This window comes from Sminthopsis crassicaudata, chromosome 4 (assembly GCF_048593235.1).
Source record: "Sminthopsis crassicaudata isolate SCR6 chromosome 4, ASM4859323v1, whole genome shotgun sequence".
NCBI classification, from domain to species: domain Eukaryota; kingdom Metazoa; phylum Chordata; class Mammalia; order Dasyuromorphia; family Dasyuridae; genus Sminthopsis; species Sminthopsis crassicaudata.
In genome coordinates this window covers 302,397,181-302,416,472 of record NC_133620.1, presented here as the reverse complement: position 1 = coordinate 302,416,472, position 19,292 = coordinate 302,397,181, and the positions used below count along the sequence as shown (strand labels likewise).

Genomic DNA, 19,292 nt, shown 5'->3' with positions numbered 1-19,292 from the left:
CCTGGATCATGAAAACTGATATAACTCAGGGCTATTTGCTCTAAGGTTATAAATTGTCAATGTGTAAACCAAAAAGGGGGAATCCAGAAATTCTGTCTCTTGCCAGACACTTTCTTAACTCCTAGTTAGTAAGAACTTATGGTCCTACCCCCCAATCTATCAGAACAGAACCCCCCCCCCTGCCTTTGTTTAGCTACTGTGTATAAATGTCATTGAGAACTCACATTCTCTGCTGGATGCTGGCTGGATGCTGCTGTTGGATGTTGAATTCTTGGAGACGATAGTCTCATCCAGCCCTGGGAACAAATCATAAATCCATTTGGTCCCAGTAAATCTCTCCCTTTCAAATAAAATATTAAAAACTCTCTAATTTCTATCTTGCCTCAGTTTATCTGGCATTACAGAAAGATGCTAGATTATTAATTCTCTAGTGGTTGGTGATAAAGGCCTGTATGTTAGAAAAGTGGAAGGCATAGATGAGAAAGGATATGTTACATGTATTTTTTTTTTCATTCTTATATGCTATGAAAGAAAATTAGGATGTTTCCCAATATAGTGATGTAAGGAAAGAAATGAAACTAAAAGGGCTGTGTATATAAATATATAAGGGTTTAAAAGGCTAAGGACATTTAGTGTCCCAAAAGTTTAATTTTTTAATTACCTAATTTTTAAATATTTAAAATTGAAAAAAAATTAGGAAAAAAGACAGGTGAGTATAAATTAACATTGCTTGATGACATAAAACTTCAGTTCTATTTCCTGTAACTTTATGATTCAATTTTATAATCAGTTTACTAATAACATTTAGATAAGTAGTCAATTTGATGATATAGCCTTACCACAGAAGAGTTAGAAGCCATCTCTATCCAGAGCACTCTATTTAGTTTTCTTCTTCATAATCTAGTTCACCCTTAACTCCAATAGATATGTACAAAGACTGGGGTTCATTTTCTTGGGGCAATAATGTGCCTAGATTAGATTCTGTTTACATTCTACACAGAAGTAAGATTTCCTTGTTTGATGAGGTTTTACCCAAGATGAAGGAGTATGTTCCCTAAGAATTAAGAATATATTATCAATCAATCGTGTATTTCAACGACTGATTGATTGACTGACCTATACAAGTTGGGCCCTGAATGAAGAAATAAAAAGCTTTAATGGTAATTTAATACTTGATTTCTGTTATGATAGCAAAATATTAATTTGTCTCATGATTATGTCCCTGTTATTGTAGGTGCATCTCTGGTATTGTGTGAACCCTAATCTCTTCTCTCCATTCTCTCTTGAGACCTCATCAGTTTCTATGAGTTTTAAATATCTCTTTGCAGAGGATTACCAAGTGTATATATTAAGCCCTAGTTTCTTTTGTACCTCACCAACTGCTTATTGGGCATTTCCAACTGGAGGTTGCCATCTTCAAATTCAGCAGGAACCTGGAGAGGAGAGCCTTGAGTTCAAGTAATAAAAATTATCATGTCTGAAACTAACATTTTTGTTCCTAAATTTCTTCTGATGGGGCAGCTAGGTGGCTCAGTGGATAGAGCACCAGCCCTGAATTCAGGAGGACGGGAGTTCAAATCTGGTCTCAGACACTTAACACTTCCTAGCTGTGTGACTCTGGGCAAGTCACTTAACCCCAGCCTCAAAAAGAAAAAAGAAAAAAAAGATTCTTTTGATCTTTTCTATTTCTGTTGAATAATACAGAACAGTATTGCCCAAATTGGCAAAATCTATTATACAAAAAGTTTGTCTTCCTCCTCCATTTTTAAAGTCAACTGAAAAATATTGATATTTCTACCTCTATAAGATCCCTTACATGTCAATTTTCTTTTAACTCACGGGTTTCACTACAAAAGTCCAAGCCCTAATAATCTATCCTGGATGGCTTGCAATAGCGTATTAAACCCAACCCAATTTTATCCTCCACAGACAGCAAAAGTATGTTAAGGGTAAAATCCACATTATTCTCCTACTGAAAGAACTCCAATGATTCCAACCAATTTTTTTTTCTTCCTGGATCTTTAATTTTGTCAGTGTAGCTTTAGAACTCCTTGTAAATAACTTTTCTCTAATTAAAACTTGCTAAACTTCGAGGGGATGGTGATAGGTGATAGTGGTAACTTTGCAATTTGGTTATTCTCAGGATTTTAGAGAATAAGTGATTTATTCTAATGAAACTCCACTATTCCCAGATTTATCAGTCTTAATCTCAATAATCTATTCTTCAATTTGTGGGTAAAAAAATCATCCCACCTAATAACTCCCGTAAAAGATAATGACAGGCAAACTCCTTTTCCAACGCAAGTGCAGAAACTCCAAAACAGACACAAACTTTAGTACAACTTTACAGTTTCTCTCACAATGTGGGTGGCTCTGAAAAGAGCCATTAGCCAATAATTCCGTGCAAAAATGACATTAAGCTCTCTCCCCTCGAATGCGACGGGTTTAACTCTATGTCCTTGGGCATGATTGTTACCCGTTTTGCGTGGATGGCACACAGATTCGTGTCTTCAAAGAGCCCTATTAAATAGATTTCACTCGCCTCTTGGAAAGCGAAGATCAGTGTTAAAATCCTGTACGATCTCCCGTACCAGTCTTTGAAAGGGGAACTTGCGGATTAGAAGCTCGGTGGATTTCTGGTTGTGTCGGATCTCTTGGAGAGCCAAAGTGCCGGGTGGATAGGGATGAGGCTTCTTCACGCCGCCAGTAGCTGGAGCGCTCTTACGCTCAGCCTTAGTGGCCCACTGTTTGCGAGGTACTTTGCCTCCAGTAGACTTACGGGCAGTCTGCTTTCTTCGAGTCATGAATGACAGTAAAATTAAACAGATTTTACACGGAAAACCAAAATCGGAAGGTGGGAGCCCTTGCTACCTTCATTTATATACATAAGCCCGCTCTGGAACGTTGGAAATGCTGGCGCATGAATTGATTGGTTAAAAATGAAAGCCTACAAGTAGCCGAATACGTTAACAATTTGAATAGAGATCCATTCTCAATGCCCATTTTCTCTATATAGGCTACTTTGGTGATTTTTCTGTTCATTTTGTCTCCTACTTTGGATCTTTATTCTCTAGCAGTTTTAAATTTTATCCTAGAGACGTATTAATTTGTACTGCTTAAACTGTACTTCAATTGTCACACACAAATATATTTTCTAGAAGCAGTGAGATAAAAATTAAACTCAACAATAAAATGTGTATGTATACTCAGGAATAAATATTTACTTGGATTTAGGAAAGTTAATTAACTTGCATAACATTTGAAAAAGCCCGATGGAATTGATTGGTTAAATGATTTAACTCTTTGCTTCCTATTCTTACCTCTTAGTTTCTTCAAATTTTTTAAGCACAAAGTGTTGTGATACAGGAGCCACCTGCCAGTGACTGCTGGAGGTCTAACTCAGACCTGTGGAATGGATCCCTTCATGTGAAAGGATGACGTGATACAAGGAGACTGAGAGGCAGTTGTGTTGCTGACCTCTCTCCTCTTCCCTCTTGCCCCCAATTTACTTCATTCCCAATCCACAAGGAATATCTGTGAAGGCTGCTTTGCAACTCCTTCAAGTTTGTGATTCAGAGCTGTGGAGGCCCTGGGAGAATTGACCTACCCCTTCACTTGGCATGGTCCTTAACCACAAATGATAATTCTTCTGTTTCCTCACTCAAACTTCTTAAGTTCTGGGCTCTTCCTCACTCTACTCATACTCTCACCATCTCTCCCGTTCTGCTCTATCCTGTACCACAGAAACTCTTGAATATCGAACCTGATTTGACTTATGTAAACTTTATTTCCTTTTATTAAGTAGCCCATTCATCAAAAGCAGTGAGTTCCTGAATATAACACTTGTACCCTTATAAATCTCACTTTCATACAACATTAAACAGTAGAAATGGGCAATAGAAAATATCAGAACATTCCATACGGTGGAGAAGTTGCAAACCAGCAAGCAGCTTGTTGTAAAAGAAAAACAAAACAAAACAAAACAAAACAAAAAAACTAACTGAAGGAGAGGCTATCATACACTTTCATATCTGGTCCTTAGTTAACTGAAAAGAGAACTTAGACTTTCAAGTATTTCAGCCAGATATACCAATCCCAGTTCCAATGCTTTCCCTAAAGCAGCTGTTTTGGGTGAGTAGCTAGTACACAGGTCTCATCTTGCAACTACATGCAGGTTTATCTGAAACAAGGAAGGATTGATCTTAAAATCATTTTATCTTTTATCGTGTTGTGTCACAGTTCCCTTTTATTGTCCTGTGTCAGTTTCCCTAATTGTTCTACCTCAGTCTCCCTGAATTGTTCTGCCTCAATCCTCCTGATTGCAACCCCCCTTCCTGACCATTAGGGCTGTAGAGATCTGGACACTCTGGTATTCCAAAAGATAAAACTCCAGAGTCCTATCTCAGATACCTAATTGGCATCTTCTATCTCTAAGTTTCAGACTTTGATAAACGTCCAAGTTTATCAGAATTTATGATCCTCACCCCATATGGAAATTCCTGCCTCTACCAGTGTTCAAGACCCCATCCCTTACCTTTCCATCCAAAATGGATCCTTTGGTCCCAGAAAATCTCTCCCTCTCAGAAATCCAAATAAAATATTAAAAACTCTCTAATCTTTATCTTGCCTCAGTTTCTCTGGTATCACAATCTAAGGAATGTTTGTGTTCTTGATCAACTTTCTTAGTTCATATTTTAGTTTACAATTTTACAATTCAAAGAATGCATTACAATTTCATTGTACATACAATAAGATGGGGCAACAAATATTTATTAATAATATCATTTGTGATTTATTTTAACAATAGCCATGATAATAATAATTATTATATTTCATCTCATTTGATTCTCATAACCACCTTGTGAAATTGATGCTCTGATTATAACAGTTTTAAAGAAAAGAAAACTGAAGTTTGGTAGAGAGTATAAATAATCACATAGCTGGCAAGCATTGAAAGTAGGATTTGGATATCTTACATTAAAAATTGAAAAAGAGGAAGGATTTAATCTAAAAGAAAGAAAAAATAATTCAACACTCCCATTGTACTTCTTTCTAGGTTTTTGTTCCTACATATTTGACCCCTTCTCTGCTTCCTTTGCTAGATCCTCCATCTCATGAGTCTAAGGATAGGTATCCCTCAGGATTCTGTCCTAGGCCATCTTCTCTTTTCCTTATGCACTATTTAACTTGGTGATCTCATCAGCTCCCATATAATTAACTACCAACTTTATGTTTATTGATTCTCAAATCTACCTATCCTGTTTCAAAATTTCCAACTTTGCATCTCCAAATGCCTTTCTGACATCTGGAACTGGATATCCAACACATATTTTAAACTCATTATTCCCAAAACAAAATTATCTCCACCACATTCTCACAACCTTGGTTTTGACCTCTCTCATTTTCCATATCCAATCTGTTGTCAAAGTCTATGGATATCACCTTTGCAACATCTCTAACAAACAACATTTGCTACCACTTTAGTGTAGGCCCTCAACTCTCTCCATTTCTATCTCATGATTTTCTTAAAGCACAAGTCTAATTATCACTACTCTCTCTCCCTTATTCAATAAACTCTAATGGCTCTCTTTTGCCTTGAGGATCAACTACAAAATGCTCTATTTAGCACTGAAAGCTCTTTATAATCTAGTTCTTCCTCATATTTCTAGTTTTATTATACCTTACTCCTGGACATGTACTCTTTGGTTAATAAAATTAGATTCTTGGCTTTTCCTCTAACAAGACATTCCAACTTTCAGGTTCTAAGAATTTTCTCCAGCTGTCCCTCCTTAGACTGACTTCCACAGTTTTAAGTCTCAAATAAAATCAAGTTAAAAAAAAACTAAAATGGCTGAAAGTTTTGCCCAGCTTCTCTTAATTCTAGGTCCTACCGTCTGTTAAGTATTTCCTATTTATCCTATAAACAACATGCTTTGTATATTTTTATTTGCATCTTCTGACTAAAGCTTCTGAAGAGCAGGGACTGTCTCCTGACTTTTTTATTTTTCAGAGCTCAGCATTAGTGCCTGGCTGTTAATTTTTTATTACCTGATTGTTATTATTAAGTCATTTCAATTCAGTTACATAAATAGTCAGCTACTTCTGGAGTAAATAAAGAAAATGCAAATTGTAAAAATCTAAACAATTACAAATTATTTGAAAAGGGGGCAATGCTTCTACAACATTGTTGGAACATTGTAGTTTTTTTTTTTAGTTAATGGACACATATGCAGGTAAGCTTGTTTTATTATTCCATGACCTAAATTGTTAGCCTAATTATTTCAGCTATAATATTAAGGCCTTTTAGTTAAAGCAATTGTGATCTACCATTTTTCTTTCATTTTTTTTTAAAGGTTCAAGTCCTGTTAAGGTTGGTGAGATTACTCCTAACCCTCAAGGAACAAGCTAGTCAATTTTGGGTAGAATCCCACCCAATTAGGAGACTTCTTTTTTTTTTTTTTTTCTTTTTTTTTTTAAGAATATAAATAGAAACCACTTTAGATGGACCTCTACTCTGGGAAAAGGAATCCTTGTTCTTGATCTCCTCAGATACAGTTGAGAATAACCTAGTCTATGAAAAAGAAAAATAGTCAAAGAGATTCAGGTGGAAATGTCTAGACTGCTGGAAGTTGCCCAGTCTCATGATTAAGCAGGAGGAGCTGAAGACTTTTGTCCACCTCCACAAAATCAGTATCATGTAATGCTGGAGAAACTGAGGCAGGATAGAGATTAGAGAATTATTAATATTTTATTTGAAAGGGAGAGATTTACTGGAACCAAATAGATCCATGGTTTGGTCCCAGGGCTGAAAGAGTCTCCAAGAATGCAGCAGTGAATGTCTGATGCAAGATTCTTTTATAGGGTAACAAGAATGGTGACATGATGGGAGAGGTACCTAGGATGAGGATGACATAATGGAGGGAGGTACCAGAGAGGCTCCGGATATTCTAATGATGTCTAAGATATAAGACTTTTATCCTATCAAACATTAAGAGGGAATGGTTATAACCTGAGGCAGAGTAACTGAGTAGGACAATTAGGGAAACTAGGTCAGGACATTAAAAGATAACTGCAGCACAACAATCATTGGTTTTACTTGTCAGGTGAATTCTCTTTAGAAGGGATTTGTGGCATTTTAGTGTTTTCTTTTGGGGTTTTTAATTACAAAAAAAAACAAACAAAAAAAAAACCCAATTTATTGATTAACAGCTAACCTAATTAGTAAATTGATTAATTGCCCTGAATCTTTGTGTCTCAGAATTTTCATTCATCTCACCTTAAAGACCTTTGTGAAATGCTAGTTATTACTTAGAAGTTTGAGAATTTAAAATTCTGCTTTTTCAATTACCAATGTGATGTTCTTCAGTGTAAAGTTGTTCACAATGTTATGTCATTCATGATGTTGCTATTTGAAAATTTTTTTTTCAACTGCTGATTGAAATTTATATTTGTCTTTATAATAACTCTAATAAGAAACCCTTTTTCACAGTTATGGCAAAATGAAGGAATCTGAGTCTAGTGGATGGCTTGAGTTTGGGAGTTCAAGGAGAAAATACTACAAGTAGCTTGGAAGAAACAATTGAAACACCAAGGAACCACAGTCAAGATTACTTAGCAGCTTCTATATTAAAAGATCAAAGGGCTAGAATATGATATTCCAGAAGGCAAAGGAACTTGGATTACAAGCAAGAATCAACTACCTAGAAAAAATGAGCATATTCTTAGGTAAAGTGATGGATAGTCAATGACATTGAGGACTTTCAAATTTTCCTCATGAAAAGACCAGAGCCTAAAAGAAAATTGAATGTTTAAATACAAGACTCAAAAGGAAGCATAACAAGGTACACAGGAAAGAAAAAAACACAATATTCAATAAGGTTAAACTGTTTACATTTTTCTATTAGAAGATGATAATTTTAATTCTAAAGATCTGTATCTTTATTAGGGCTGTTGGAATATACTTAGAAGGTATGAATATAAGCTGACTTTGATGTGATGATAAAAAACTTAAAAGGTGAAAAGGTGAGAAGGAAAAAGGAGGAGGCTGAATAGGATAAATTATATCACATGAAGAAGCATGAAGACCTATTATGGTAGAGGGAAAGAAGGGAAAGGGTGAGCATTGTTTGAACCTTACTCTCATCAGATTTGACTCAGAAGAAATAAAATAACAAAAATAATTGGGTAAAGAAATCTCTCTTGGGGGCAGCTATGTGGTGCAGTGGATAGAGCACCAGCCTTGAAGTCAGGAGGATCTGAGTTCAAATCTGGCCTTAGACACTTAACACTTCCTAGCTGTGTGACCTTAAGCAAGTCACTTAACCTCAACTGCTTCAGCAAAAAGAAAAAGAAAAAAAAAAAGAAGAAATCTCTCTTATCTTACAGAAAAATAGGAATGGAAATTAGATTAAAAATGGGGATGTAGGGAGGAAACTGGCAGAAGAGAGAGGAAAGAGAAAAGAAAAGGGAAGTTGATAGTGTTATGCCACAATTTTCTTTAATTGTTATGTCCGTTTTCCTAAATTGTTCTGCCTAAGTTTCTTAGATTGTTGTGCCTTAGTCCTCCTAGTTGCAACCCCCCTTTCGGAATATTAGGACTGATATAAATTAGGGCTGGGAGGCCTGACCACTAGCATTCTATAGAGCCATAAACTGCAGATGATTAATCTCAGGTGGGGGGATATCTCCTATCTCAGACTGAGTGGCTCTTAACCCTCCCAATTTATCAGGACTTATGATCCTTTCTTACCCCCAACAGAACCAAATTATGGTTTGTTCTTGCAAGTTCCTGCAAGTTCCTGATTACCAGGGCTCACTCCCACATGGATTTGTTCCCCTGATCACTGGAGCCCTATAAGAATCACTGGAATCCATCACTTGCTGCTGGATGCTTTGAGACACGAGTCCAATTCAGTCAGTGAGAGTAATATGGATCCTGTTTTGCCCTCAGCCCAATCTCTCCCTCTCAAATAAAATATTAAAAACTCTCTAATCTCTATCTTGCCTCAGTTTCTCCAGCATTACAATAGAAGGGAGGGTATATTGAGGGAGGAATTGGTTAGAAGCAAAAGGTGAGGATAAATAAGGTGAAAGAGGGAAAGAGAAACATAGGGAAATAAGATGGAGCTAAATACACAGTAAATATAACTGTGAGTGTAAATACTGTTGAGCCCTGGATAAGTCATAATCACTACCATTACCACACCCCTTCCTTGCCATTAGCACTGGAAAATTGAGTTTTAAAAAAGAGCCCAGGAAAAACCTTGAACCTCTGACCACCTTTGTATACCATTGTGTCATAAACTCCAGGTATATTATCTCAGTCCTTGCTAAGATAATTCCCCCTCTTTTTGAGTATTGCCCCTCATCTTGATGTATCCTGCCCTTGACCTTCTTATCTTGACCCCTAATCTGTCAGGATTCAATTATGATCCTCTCCTGAAATTATGGCTTGTCCATATTCCCAGAGCCCTTGTACCTCTTATCTGCCTTTGTTTCCCCTGTAAAACTGTGTACTCAGGTTATGTATTCTGTTTGCATATTCTAGTTAACTAAAACCTTATATAAATTTTTTGCCTTGGTTTATTCTGCTAGCTTAACTCCACATTAAAGATTAAAAACCAATCTCTGCTTGCCTCAGTTTCTCTGGTATCATATAGTAAGATGAACTCTCACATAAAACAAAAGAGCATAGCAGAGTGCATTAAAACTCAGAATCCTAAAATATGTTGTTTACAAGAAACATATCTGAATCTCACGCAGGATAAAGTTAAAAGGTTAGAACTGAATTTTTTTTATTTTTAATTAAAATTTTTATTTTCAAAATATATACATGTATAATTTTCAACATTCACCCTTATAAAACCTTGTGCTCTAATTTTTTTCCCCTCCCTTTCCCCCATCCCTTCCCCTAGATGGCAAGTGATCCAATATATGTTAAACATGTATAATTATTCTATACATGTTTCCACAAATATCATGCTCCACAAGAAAAATTAGATTAAAAAAAAAGGAAAGAAATGAGAAAGAAACAAAATACAAGCAAATAACAATAAAAAGAGTGAAAATACTATGTTGTGATCCACATTCAGTCCCCACAGTCCTTTCTCTGGGTACATATGGCTCTCTTTATCACAAGATCATTGGAATTGGCCTGAATCATCTCATTGTTGATGAGAGCCATGTCCATCAGAATTGATCATCATATAATCTTGCTGCTGCTGTGTATAATGATCTCCTGGTTCTGGCCATTTCACTCAACATTCATTTAAGTCTTTCCAAGCCTCTCTGAAATAATTCACGCTGATCATTTCTTATAGAACAATAATGTTCTATAACATTCATTATACTATATATATATATATATATATATATATATATATATATATATCATATATAACATTCATATATAACTTACAGAATATATATTTTTTAAAAAGCAGGGGTGGTACTCCTGATATCAGACAAAGCAAAAACAAAATAAATGTGATGAAAAGAGACAATGAAGGATATTACATCTTTCTAAAAGGTATGAAAGACAATGAAATAAACATAAATTGCACCAAATGGCATAACAGGCAAATTCTTAAAGGAAAAATTTAGTGAGTTACAGGAAATTAGACAGCAAAATTATACTAGTGAGGGACTTCAATTCCCTCCTCTTAGAAGTAGATAAATCTTAACATGAAATTAACAAGAAAGAGGTTAAGGAGGGGAATGGAATTTTAGAAAAGTTAGATATTATAGACTTCTGGAGAAAAATGAAAGGGGACATAAAGGAATATAACTTTTCTCAACAATCCATGCACCCACATAAAAATTGACCCTATATTAGGGCATACAGATCTGGCCATTCAAGTTAAAAAGCTAGAGAAACAAATTTTAAAATGTCCATTTTAACATCAAACTAGAAATTCAGAAAATCAGGGGAGGAATTAATAAAATTGAAAGTTTAAAAATACATAAAGATCTGGTGTTATGGGGGGAAAATAAAGTAGATAAATCTTTTTAAATTTGATTTTCTTTAAAAAGGAGAAAATCAAGTTATTAATATCAAAAAGGATGAATTCACCATGAATGAAAGGAAATTAAATCAATAATTAGGAGCTATTTTGCCCAGCTGCATGCAAATAAATTTAAGCAAAAATGGATGAATATTTATAAAAATATAAATTGCAGATTACTAGAAAGGGAAAAAAAAACTAATACGGTTTTAGAAAAATAAATTTTACAAGCCATCAATGAATTCCTTAAGAAAATGTCTCTAGAGACAGATTCTACCAAATTTTTTCTAAATTAAAAAAAAAGAGAGGTGGCGCTGTGGATAGAGCACTAGCCTTGAATTCAGGAGGACCAGAGTTCAAATCTGATCTCAGACACTTAACACTTCCTAGCTGTGTGACCCTGGGCAAGTCACTTAACTAACCCCTCAGAAAAGGAGGCAAAAAAAAGAATTAAAAAAATAAATTTAAAAAATTTTAGAATTTAAAGAATAATTAATTCCAATACTATACTATATAAATTAATTGGAAAAATAGGTGAAGAGGAGTCTTACCAAATTCCTTTTATGACAGAAATATAATGCTGTTGCCAAATCATGAAGATTCAAAAGAGAGAAAGAAAATTATAGACTGATTTCCCTACCAAATATTGATGCAAAAATTTAAGTAGCAGAGATTACAGCAAGTTATCAGAAAGATAATACACTATGACTAGGTATGATTTATACCAGGAATACAGGGTTGGTTCAATATGGGGAAAACTAGGAGCATAATTAACCATATCAATAACAAAATCAACAAAAAAACCATGATTGTCTCAATAAATGCAAAAAAAAAAGCTTTTAACAAAAGATAATATCCATTCTCACTAAAAACACCTAAGAACAGAGGAATAAATGGAGCTTTCCTTAAAATTATACTTAGTATCTATCTAAAACCATCAGCCAGAATTATCTGTAATGGGAATAAGCTAGAAGCCATTCCAAGAAGATCAGGAGTGAAGCAAGGATGTCTATTATCACCACTTAACTTTAGCAATAAGAGAAGAAAAAGAAATTGAAGGAATTAAAACATGTAAGGGTCCTTTAAATGGGCAGCCACAGTGCAACAGGAGATTTGAGTGGCCCAGAAGTAATCTCTGTGGATATAGGACTGCCCTGTGGGTGGGATCCTGGCCATATTGAGATAGCTTCGTAATGGGTGATGGCTCTCTCGATAGTTGGCTGTGTGTGTGACCTCACAGGCCCTTTATAAGCCCACTGCTTGTAGCCAGTTGCTCTATTTAACCTGGCTCCCTAGCCTGGGGTAGCTGAGCCAAGATGATGGATAGCCAAGAGAGGTAAGGAATTTGGTAGTGAACAAGTGGGTCTTCAGACCAGGTGTTCACTAGGGAGCTAACAAGTCAGGGCATTAAGTCAGGGCATTATGTGAGTAGGTATAATAAAGGCTTTTAAGATTACACGTGGCTGTTCTTGAGCATGCTACCGGTTATTAAACTATAGATTCAAGAAATCATGGCCAGAGACCTTTGAAGGCCTCAAGAGGAGGCGAGCCAGGTAGAGTTGACATTGCAAAGGTCAGTGATCAAAGGTACTCTGTTGGGCATAGGACAGACTAGTAATTTTAACTGCCAGGAGGGCATGTTACAAAAACAGGCAGATTATGATGATTTAGAGGACCCTAAAGAATAAACTAAAAAATTACTTGTAATTGTTAACAGTTTTAGCAGTTACCCAATACAAAATAAACTCACATAAGTCCTCAGTATTTCTATATATTACCAACAAAGCCCAATAGCAAGAGACATAAAAAGAAATTCCATTTAAAATAAGTGTGGACAATATAAAATATTTGGTCTTCTCACCAAGACAAAGCCAGAAATTATTTGAATACAATTACCAAACATTTTTCATACAAATAAAATCAGATCTAAGGAATTGAAAAAAAATATTAATTGCTCATGGATAGACCAAACTAACATAATAAAAATAGCAGTTCTATCTAGATTTACTTATTCAATGCTATACCAATTAATTGACCAAAATTTTATTTATTGAGCTAGAAAAAAAATAACAGAATTAATCTAGGAAAAAAACGGTCAGGAAAACCAAAGGAACTAATGTGGGCTAAGAGGGAATGCAAAGGAAGATAGTCTGGCCATACTACATCTAAAAATATAAAATGTGGAAAATTATGATTATGATTTTGATAATTATCAAGATGATATGTATAATAAATATACTAATTTAGATTTCTCAGAACTGCCCCTTCTATCTTGGGAGACAGTCTTTCAGTGATGTTTGAAATTATCATTCAATTCTTGATAATACTCTCTTGTTAAGGTTAATTGAAATAAAGATTGCAGAATCTATTTTAGTCATAGAACTCTGGTCCCATCACGGAATTCAGGGATAGCCTTAAAGTAGTTGTGTGATCTAATGTTCATGATAGACATTACCAAGTACTTCTCAGAACTGAATGTGAAACTGTAGGACCTTTATTGAGCTTCTCAGCTCCCTGCTTTCAAATTTGGAATCCTTTGAAAGCAAATTAAAGCTGCAGAAATTGCAGCTTGGAGAAATAGTGCATTTCCCCACTCTGAAAGGACAAAAGTCTTCTACAATATAACTAACTAAGGCATTTAGTGAAAAGAGTCAAAGACATGAAACGTAAACAACTGGAGTTGAAGATTTTTGCTACACCATTCAGTGTGGAACCAGCTGATGTGCTTGATAGCATTGATCACGATTTATTATCACGATAGATGAACGATTTTGTTCAACTACCAAGCAATGATGAGCTGAAAGCTAAGTACAACAATCTCTCATTGCTTGAGTTCTACAAATGTTATATAAGCAATAGTGAATTTCCCATTTTGAGAATCTATGCATTGAAATATGCATCCATAATCAGAACAATTTGCTGCCGCAATTAATTCTTTTCAAAAGTTCCCATCACAAAAGCCTACTGCTCTCCATACTAACTCAAATTTGAAAAAGGAGTTGCAAGTAGCAACATTATCAACTCTAGGAAACATCACACACCTCAGCAAAGAGAAATAGTTTCAGCTGTCACATTAGGGGTGTGTTACTTACATGTTTGACCATATATTTTAAGTATGGCTAATTTAAAACTAATTTTAAGTATGTTATAAATATCCAAATGTCCCTCGGCAGAAAAAAAAGGTTCCCCAAACCTGTGTTAATAGAACAGCCAAGAGTCCAGTTTCACTGGACTGGAATACATGTCAGGGAGTAAAGTATAAAAAGATTGGAAAGGTGAGAGCTAATGAAGGGCTTTGAATGCTAAATAAAGGATTTTTGTATTTGATCCCAGAGAGAATAGGGAATAATTACTAGACTTTATTGGTCAGGGGACAGAGGAAGTGATATAATCATACTTGCACTTTAGGAAAATCGCTTTAGTGGCTAAATGGAGGCTACATAGTACTTGAGACATAGACTATACAATACTCCAGGCATCCGGTTTTGGGGGCTTACACCTGAATGGTGCATTGTCAAAGAGAAGGGGGCGTATTTGGGAGATATTGCAAAGGACTCTAGCTTTTTAAAATCCTTCACACTCAGTTCCCAAATCTATTTCCAGTTCACTAGGCATCACTTCCTCCTCCAGTCCTTTCATCTTCTTTCTGTTCCCCATAAAAAACCCTCCATCTTTCATTTCCATTCCTTGATTCTCATTGTCTCCATGTTTGGAAAACACTGCCTTCTTACCGCCTCCTCATAGATTTACCTTCCTCCTTCAAGAAATAACTGAAACAGTACGAGCATGAAGTATTTCCTGATGTCTCCATCTACTAGTACTCTCTCTCTCCTAAGCTATCATATATTTAACTGCTTTGTATTTAGTCATTTTACATTTGTGAGTCAACTTCTTGCTATAAAGGCCTAGATTTATTAAAGGCAGAAATTCTTAACTTTTTTTCATGGAACCCTTTAGCAATCTAGGAAAGACCATGAAAACTAGTACAGAAAAAAATGTCTTAAAATGTATAAAGGACAACATGTAGAATTAAAAAAAGGTAATACATCATATTTAAATAAAGATGCATTTATTCCCATCTAAGTTGCTGGACCTGGACCTTCTTAAATTATCCCCTGCTTTAAGCTTAGGAGAAAGAACAGGTCCCCATGTCACTCTTTCACTTCAGAGTATTTCTTTCGAATGAAAATTTCTGAGTGTAGTCACAATTATTCCCAAACTCAAGTCAGAAAATTTCCAAATACTTCAGAATGCCACCCTCTATATACATACATTTGTGTCTGCTTCTAGTTCCATCAATACTTCCTCCCCATAAGTGCACCTATAACACCTTCAACACACCCTTGACCTTTCTGTGGTTGAAGACATTATTTGCTGCCAGGGTTTGAGTACTGAAAAAAATAAGATTTTCGTTATAGTGTCTATGGAGAGAGGTTATCTCTGGTGGGGAAGCTTGGGGAGAAAAAACAAAAACAAAAACTTGTGACTTTTCCAGTTACACACGTTTAGTCTGACACTAGATTCAATACGGATCATCCTGACTCCAGGGTGGACAATCTACTGAGCTATCTAGCTGCCCCATTTATTTTGGGCCACGAGTCTGTATTTTACCACTGTCTTTGCCACTTTTGGATACAAAAATTTACTGAAAAGATTATGGAAAGGAGCATTTCAAATCATGAGCAAAACCTGAATATTTTCTTGAGACCGTGAAGGCACTATGGACAATTTAAAAAGGCATCACGGCTCAGAGATCTGCCTCAAGTGTTGTTTTAATGTTACATCAACCCCGCTGTCCCTGGCCCACCGTGAAGAGCTTCTGTCTCCGTTTTCAGAAGTGCAGAGCCTCCACAACTACGGCGGAGGACGTGCAGGGCTGACGGCTAGGTTTTAGAAAGACCCTCTTGGGTATTAGGAGTGGAAAGACCACCAAGCACAACTCTTTGGTGAAGAGATGGGCGGCCCTGAAAAGGGCCTTTTGTGTGTAGGCGTGCAGGTGCAGGAAGCCGGACGGGAGTGCCTTAACCGCCGAAACCGTAGAGCGTGCGGCCCTGGCGCTTAAGGGCATAGACGACGTCCATGGCCGTGACAGTCTTCCTCTTGGCGTGCTCCGTGTAGGTGACGGCGTCACGGATCACGTTCTCCAGGAAGACTTTGAGCACTCCGCGGGTCTCCTCATAGATGAGTCCCGAGATACGCTTAACGCCACCCCTGCGAGCCAAGCGGCGGATAGCAGGCTTAGTGATGCCCTGGATGTTATCGCGCAACACTTTTCTGTGCCGCTTGGCACCTCCTTTCCCAAGCCCTTTCCCTCCCTTGCCACGACCAGACATGATGAGGGTAGTCAAGACGAGCTAACTCAATACCTAACCGCCGGCAGCCGCGGTATATATAGAGAACGGCCCATTCCGCCACCGGACCTCTTTGAGAACAGGAACGAGGCCAGGAGGAGGGGCAGAGAGGCCGTAGGAGAGAGCGGGAGAGAAAAAAGGCAGTAAGCTCCTCCCTAAGAGGGCTGATTTGCGGCTTGTTCCTTGCTGAGAGGAGGGGAAGAGGAACCTTATGTCGCCTGACTCTCCCGGTTTTTAAATGTTCCTTGTTTGATTCAAGGAGGCCGTGGCACTTCAGTTCCATTCAGTTCTGAAGTGATAGTACTCTCTTTGAGCTTCTGTTTTGCACGCTTTGCATTGCTGCTTTTGAGAGATGCAGTGGGAGTTTATGACTGATTTTTTGACTTCTGGTATTTTTGCCGTAAGAAAGTTGTCGAATAAAAGCCCTTGCCATCCCTTGGCCTATTGTCATTTAATTACACCACCTAGGAATTGCTCATACAAATTGCTCAACATGACTATAGGAACAAAGGCAATATTGCGATGGATGGATCCAAATGGATCTCTGAAATCCCAAGATTGTCATCAGTGCCCTCCTCCCTTCCCCTTCTCGCCTTTTGCATACAATCGTTGCTTTCACTTTTTAAAAGATGGGTTTAAAAATTGGGTTGGGGTAGGGAGCGGCCCAAGGGAGTTCAGAGATGGTGGAGGGGTAGCCCTTTGACTCTTTGACCCTTTCTCCCCCCCCCCCCCTCAGATGCCTCCTCCCACCATCTAGCTTATCTATTATTGTGACAGAGTGCTGGGGTTCAGTTCCTCTGACCAAAATCAGAGCAACCAATAATCTCTCGATTTCCTTTAATGGTTATTTGACTCTTGAAAAGGTGATGGAAGCCACAAGGGCAAATGCTTTTTCTCCCTCCAAGAAGTTGCTGTGGTTGCTGTGGAGATTGGGGTCAGGGAAGGGAAGAGGAATAATGGTCACCTTCGTGGGGATACTACTGGGACCCCAAGAACTGGTGATAGTAAGGGAGAGGAAAGTCAGGCACAGTCTTATGTGAGTCTTGGATTTCTTGAGAGAAAAGATTGCAAAAGGAATGAGCAGCCCTCAAGGTTGAAGTTCCTGAAGATACTCCCTGAAGAGGCCTAATTAATTCGGAGGAAGAGGAGGAAGAAGAGAAGGAAGAAGAGAAGGAGGAGGAGGACGAGGAGGACGAGGAGGAGGAGGAGGAGGAGGAGGACAAGGAGGAGGAGGAGGAGGAGGAGGACGACGACGAGGAGGACGAGGAGGAGGAGGAGGAGGAGGACAAGGAGGAGGAGGAGGAGGAGTAGGAAAAGAGGAAGTTGTCAGAAAAGAGCAGTATTCGCCCATAGGGAACTTAATGAGGAGCTTAGGATAACAATCATTTTGTTTTTTAAGTACAGAAGATGGAATCCAGCAGAGAATGGCAAATGAATTCAAAAGAATGCTAGAGTTGTATGAGAACAACATCAGGAATGCTGAAGTTCAAGAATGAATTGTGTCTGGGAATGAAACTTAAGGACCCCAGAATAGGGGTTATTTTGAGCAACGGTCCAGAAAGAGAAGATGATCCAAGACACTGATGCTGTAAGCACAGATTCAAGGAAGCCAAGGTTTTCAGATGAGGGAAAGCTATTTAGCTAATGTGTTGGGTGGCAGCATCAGAATCCAAAAAGCCTGGGACAGCCAAGAGCAGCAGTGTGAAACGAATAAGGTGCTCTTCAGTAGAGGAAAATAACAATTCTCCTACACTTGGACCCCCAAACCAATTTTACAAATTGGTAATGGAAGCCTTGGCTGGACATCAGTTCCTGTGAAAAGGATCTGGGGGCTTGAGAGGACCGTAGTAAGCTCAAGAGGCTTTACCGTGAGATATGGAAGCCAGAAAAGCTAAGGAGGTCTATCTAGACCACTTCTGGAGTCGTGTGCTCAGTTCTGGGTGACAGTTTTAGATGGGTTGAAGCTGAAAATCGTCAAGGAGGTGCCTGGACCAACTAAAGTAGCTTAGTTTCAAGACGTACGTGTGTGTGTGTATGTGTGTGTGTGTGTGTGTGTGTGTGTGTGTGTGTGTGTGTGTGTGTGTGAGAAAGTAGGACAGGTGGGAAGCATCCAGGGAGATGGGACAGGGCAGTGACACGGTATAGCTAGCTGCCTACATCCTCCTTTGACCTCAGAGGGTGGTTTGGAGGAGTAAATTACATTTGCTCGGTTGCAGAGAGGCAGATGATGGCTTTTGTGGGGAGGGAAATCTTCTTAACCATTTAGAGCTATCCTTAGTTGCAAAGGGATGCTTCTGTGGGTCCTAAGAAGAGGGGTTCCCTGGCTCCCCTGCCCCTAGCAAATGGCCACTTATTGGTCACTGAGCAGTGAGAATTACTGCCCTGGTACAGTTTGTGTTGGGTGGTTTTTGGGTTCCGTCCCAACTCCCAGATTCAGTGATTTTTCTTTTTCTTTTTCTTGAGTTGAATCAAAGGGAAATAAGGAAGCAGCTCAATTACGGGCTTTTCTCCTGCCCTCCCCCCAACCCCAGCATCCTCTCCCCTTCCCCATGAACATCTAGGCCTTTCTCTGGTCTCAAGCGGCTTGAACCTGAAAAGGTGAAAGTTTACTAGGTGAAATTAGCGGTCCAAGGACCTTCCCAAGCCCCTTGTGTCTTGAAGGGAACTGCCTGCCTTGGATGCAAAATCCTCCTTGCTGCTGCATCTCTTTCCCATGAATCCCTATGCCGAAATCGCGGAAGAGCCTGTGCTATTTCCTTCAGCGAGAAACGCGATTTCGATGTAAATGTGAAAGGAATGTTTATCGTTTTTGAATAAAAGAGAAGTCCAGCGTGTGCTTAAGTATACTGTGGAGGAAAGGCCATCGGGAGTAAAAGGGCAACTCTCGAATTTCCAGGAAACACAGGGAGTTGTCGCCACCTGAGCTGAGTTTTGTGGA

The 19,292-nt window shown here is 38.0% G+C and overlaps 1 protein-coding gene and 1 pseudogene across 1 annotated transcript; both read right to left on the bottom strand.

Annotated features, from left to right (window-relative positions):
- Positions 1-2,296: 2,296 nt before the first annotated feature.
- LOC141566865 (histone H3-like) lies at positions 2,297-2,804 on the bottom strand (annotated as a pseudogene).
- A 13,199-nt stretch (positions 2,805-16,003) lies between these two features.
- LOC141566872 (histone H4) lies at positions 16,004-16,383 on the bottom strand. Its single transcript, XM_074311997.1, has one exon. The coding sequence runs from the start codon at positions 16,334-16,336 to the stop codon at positions 16,025-16,027; it is 312 nt and encodes a 103-aa protein (XP_074168098.1). The 5' UTR covers positions 16,337-16,383; the 3' UTR covers positions 16,004-16,024.
- Between the last annotated feature and the right edge of the window lie 2,909 nt (positions 16,384-19,292).

Excerpts from the sequence above, each read along its gene's own strand:
- LOC141566872 (XM_074311997.1), bottom strand. The coding sequence starts at position 16,336 with ATGTCTGGTCGTGGCAAGGGAGGGAAAGGGCTTGGGAAAGGAGGTGCC.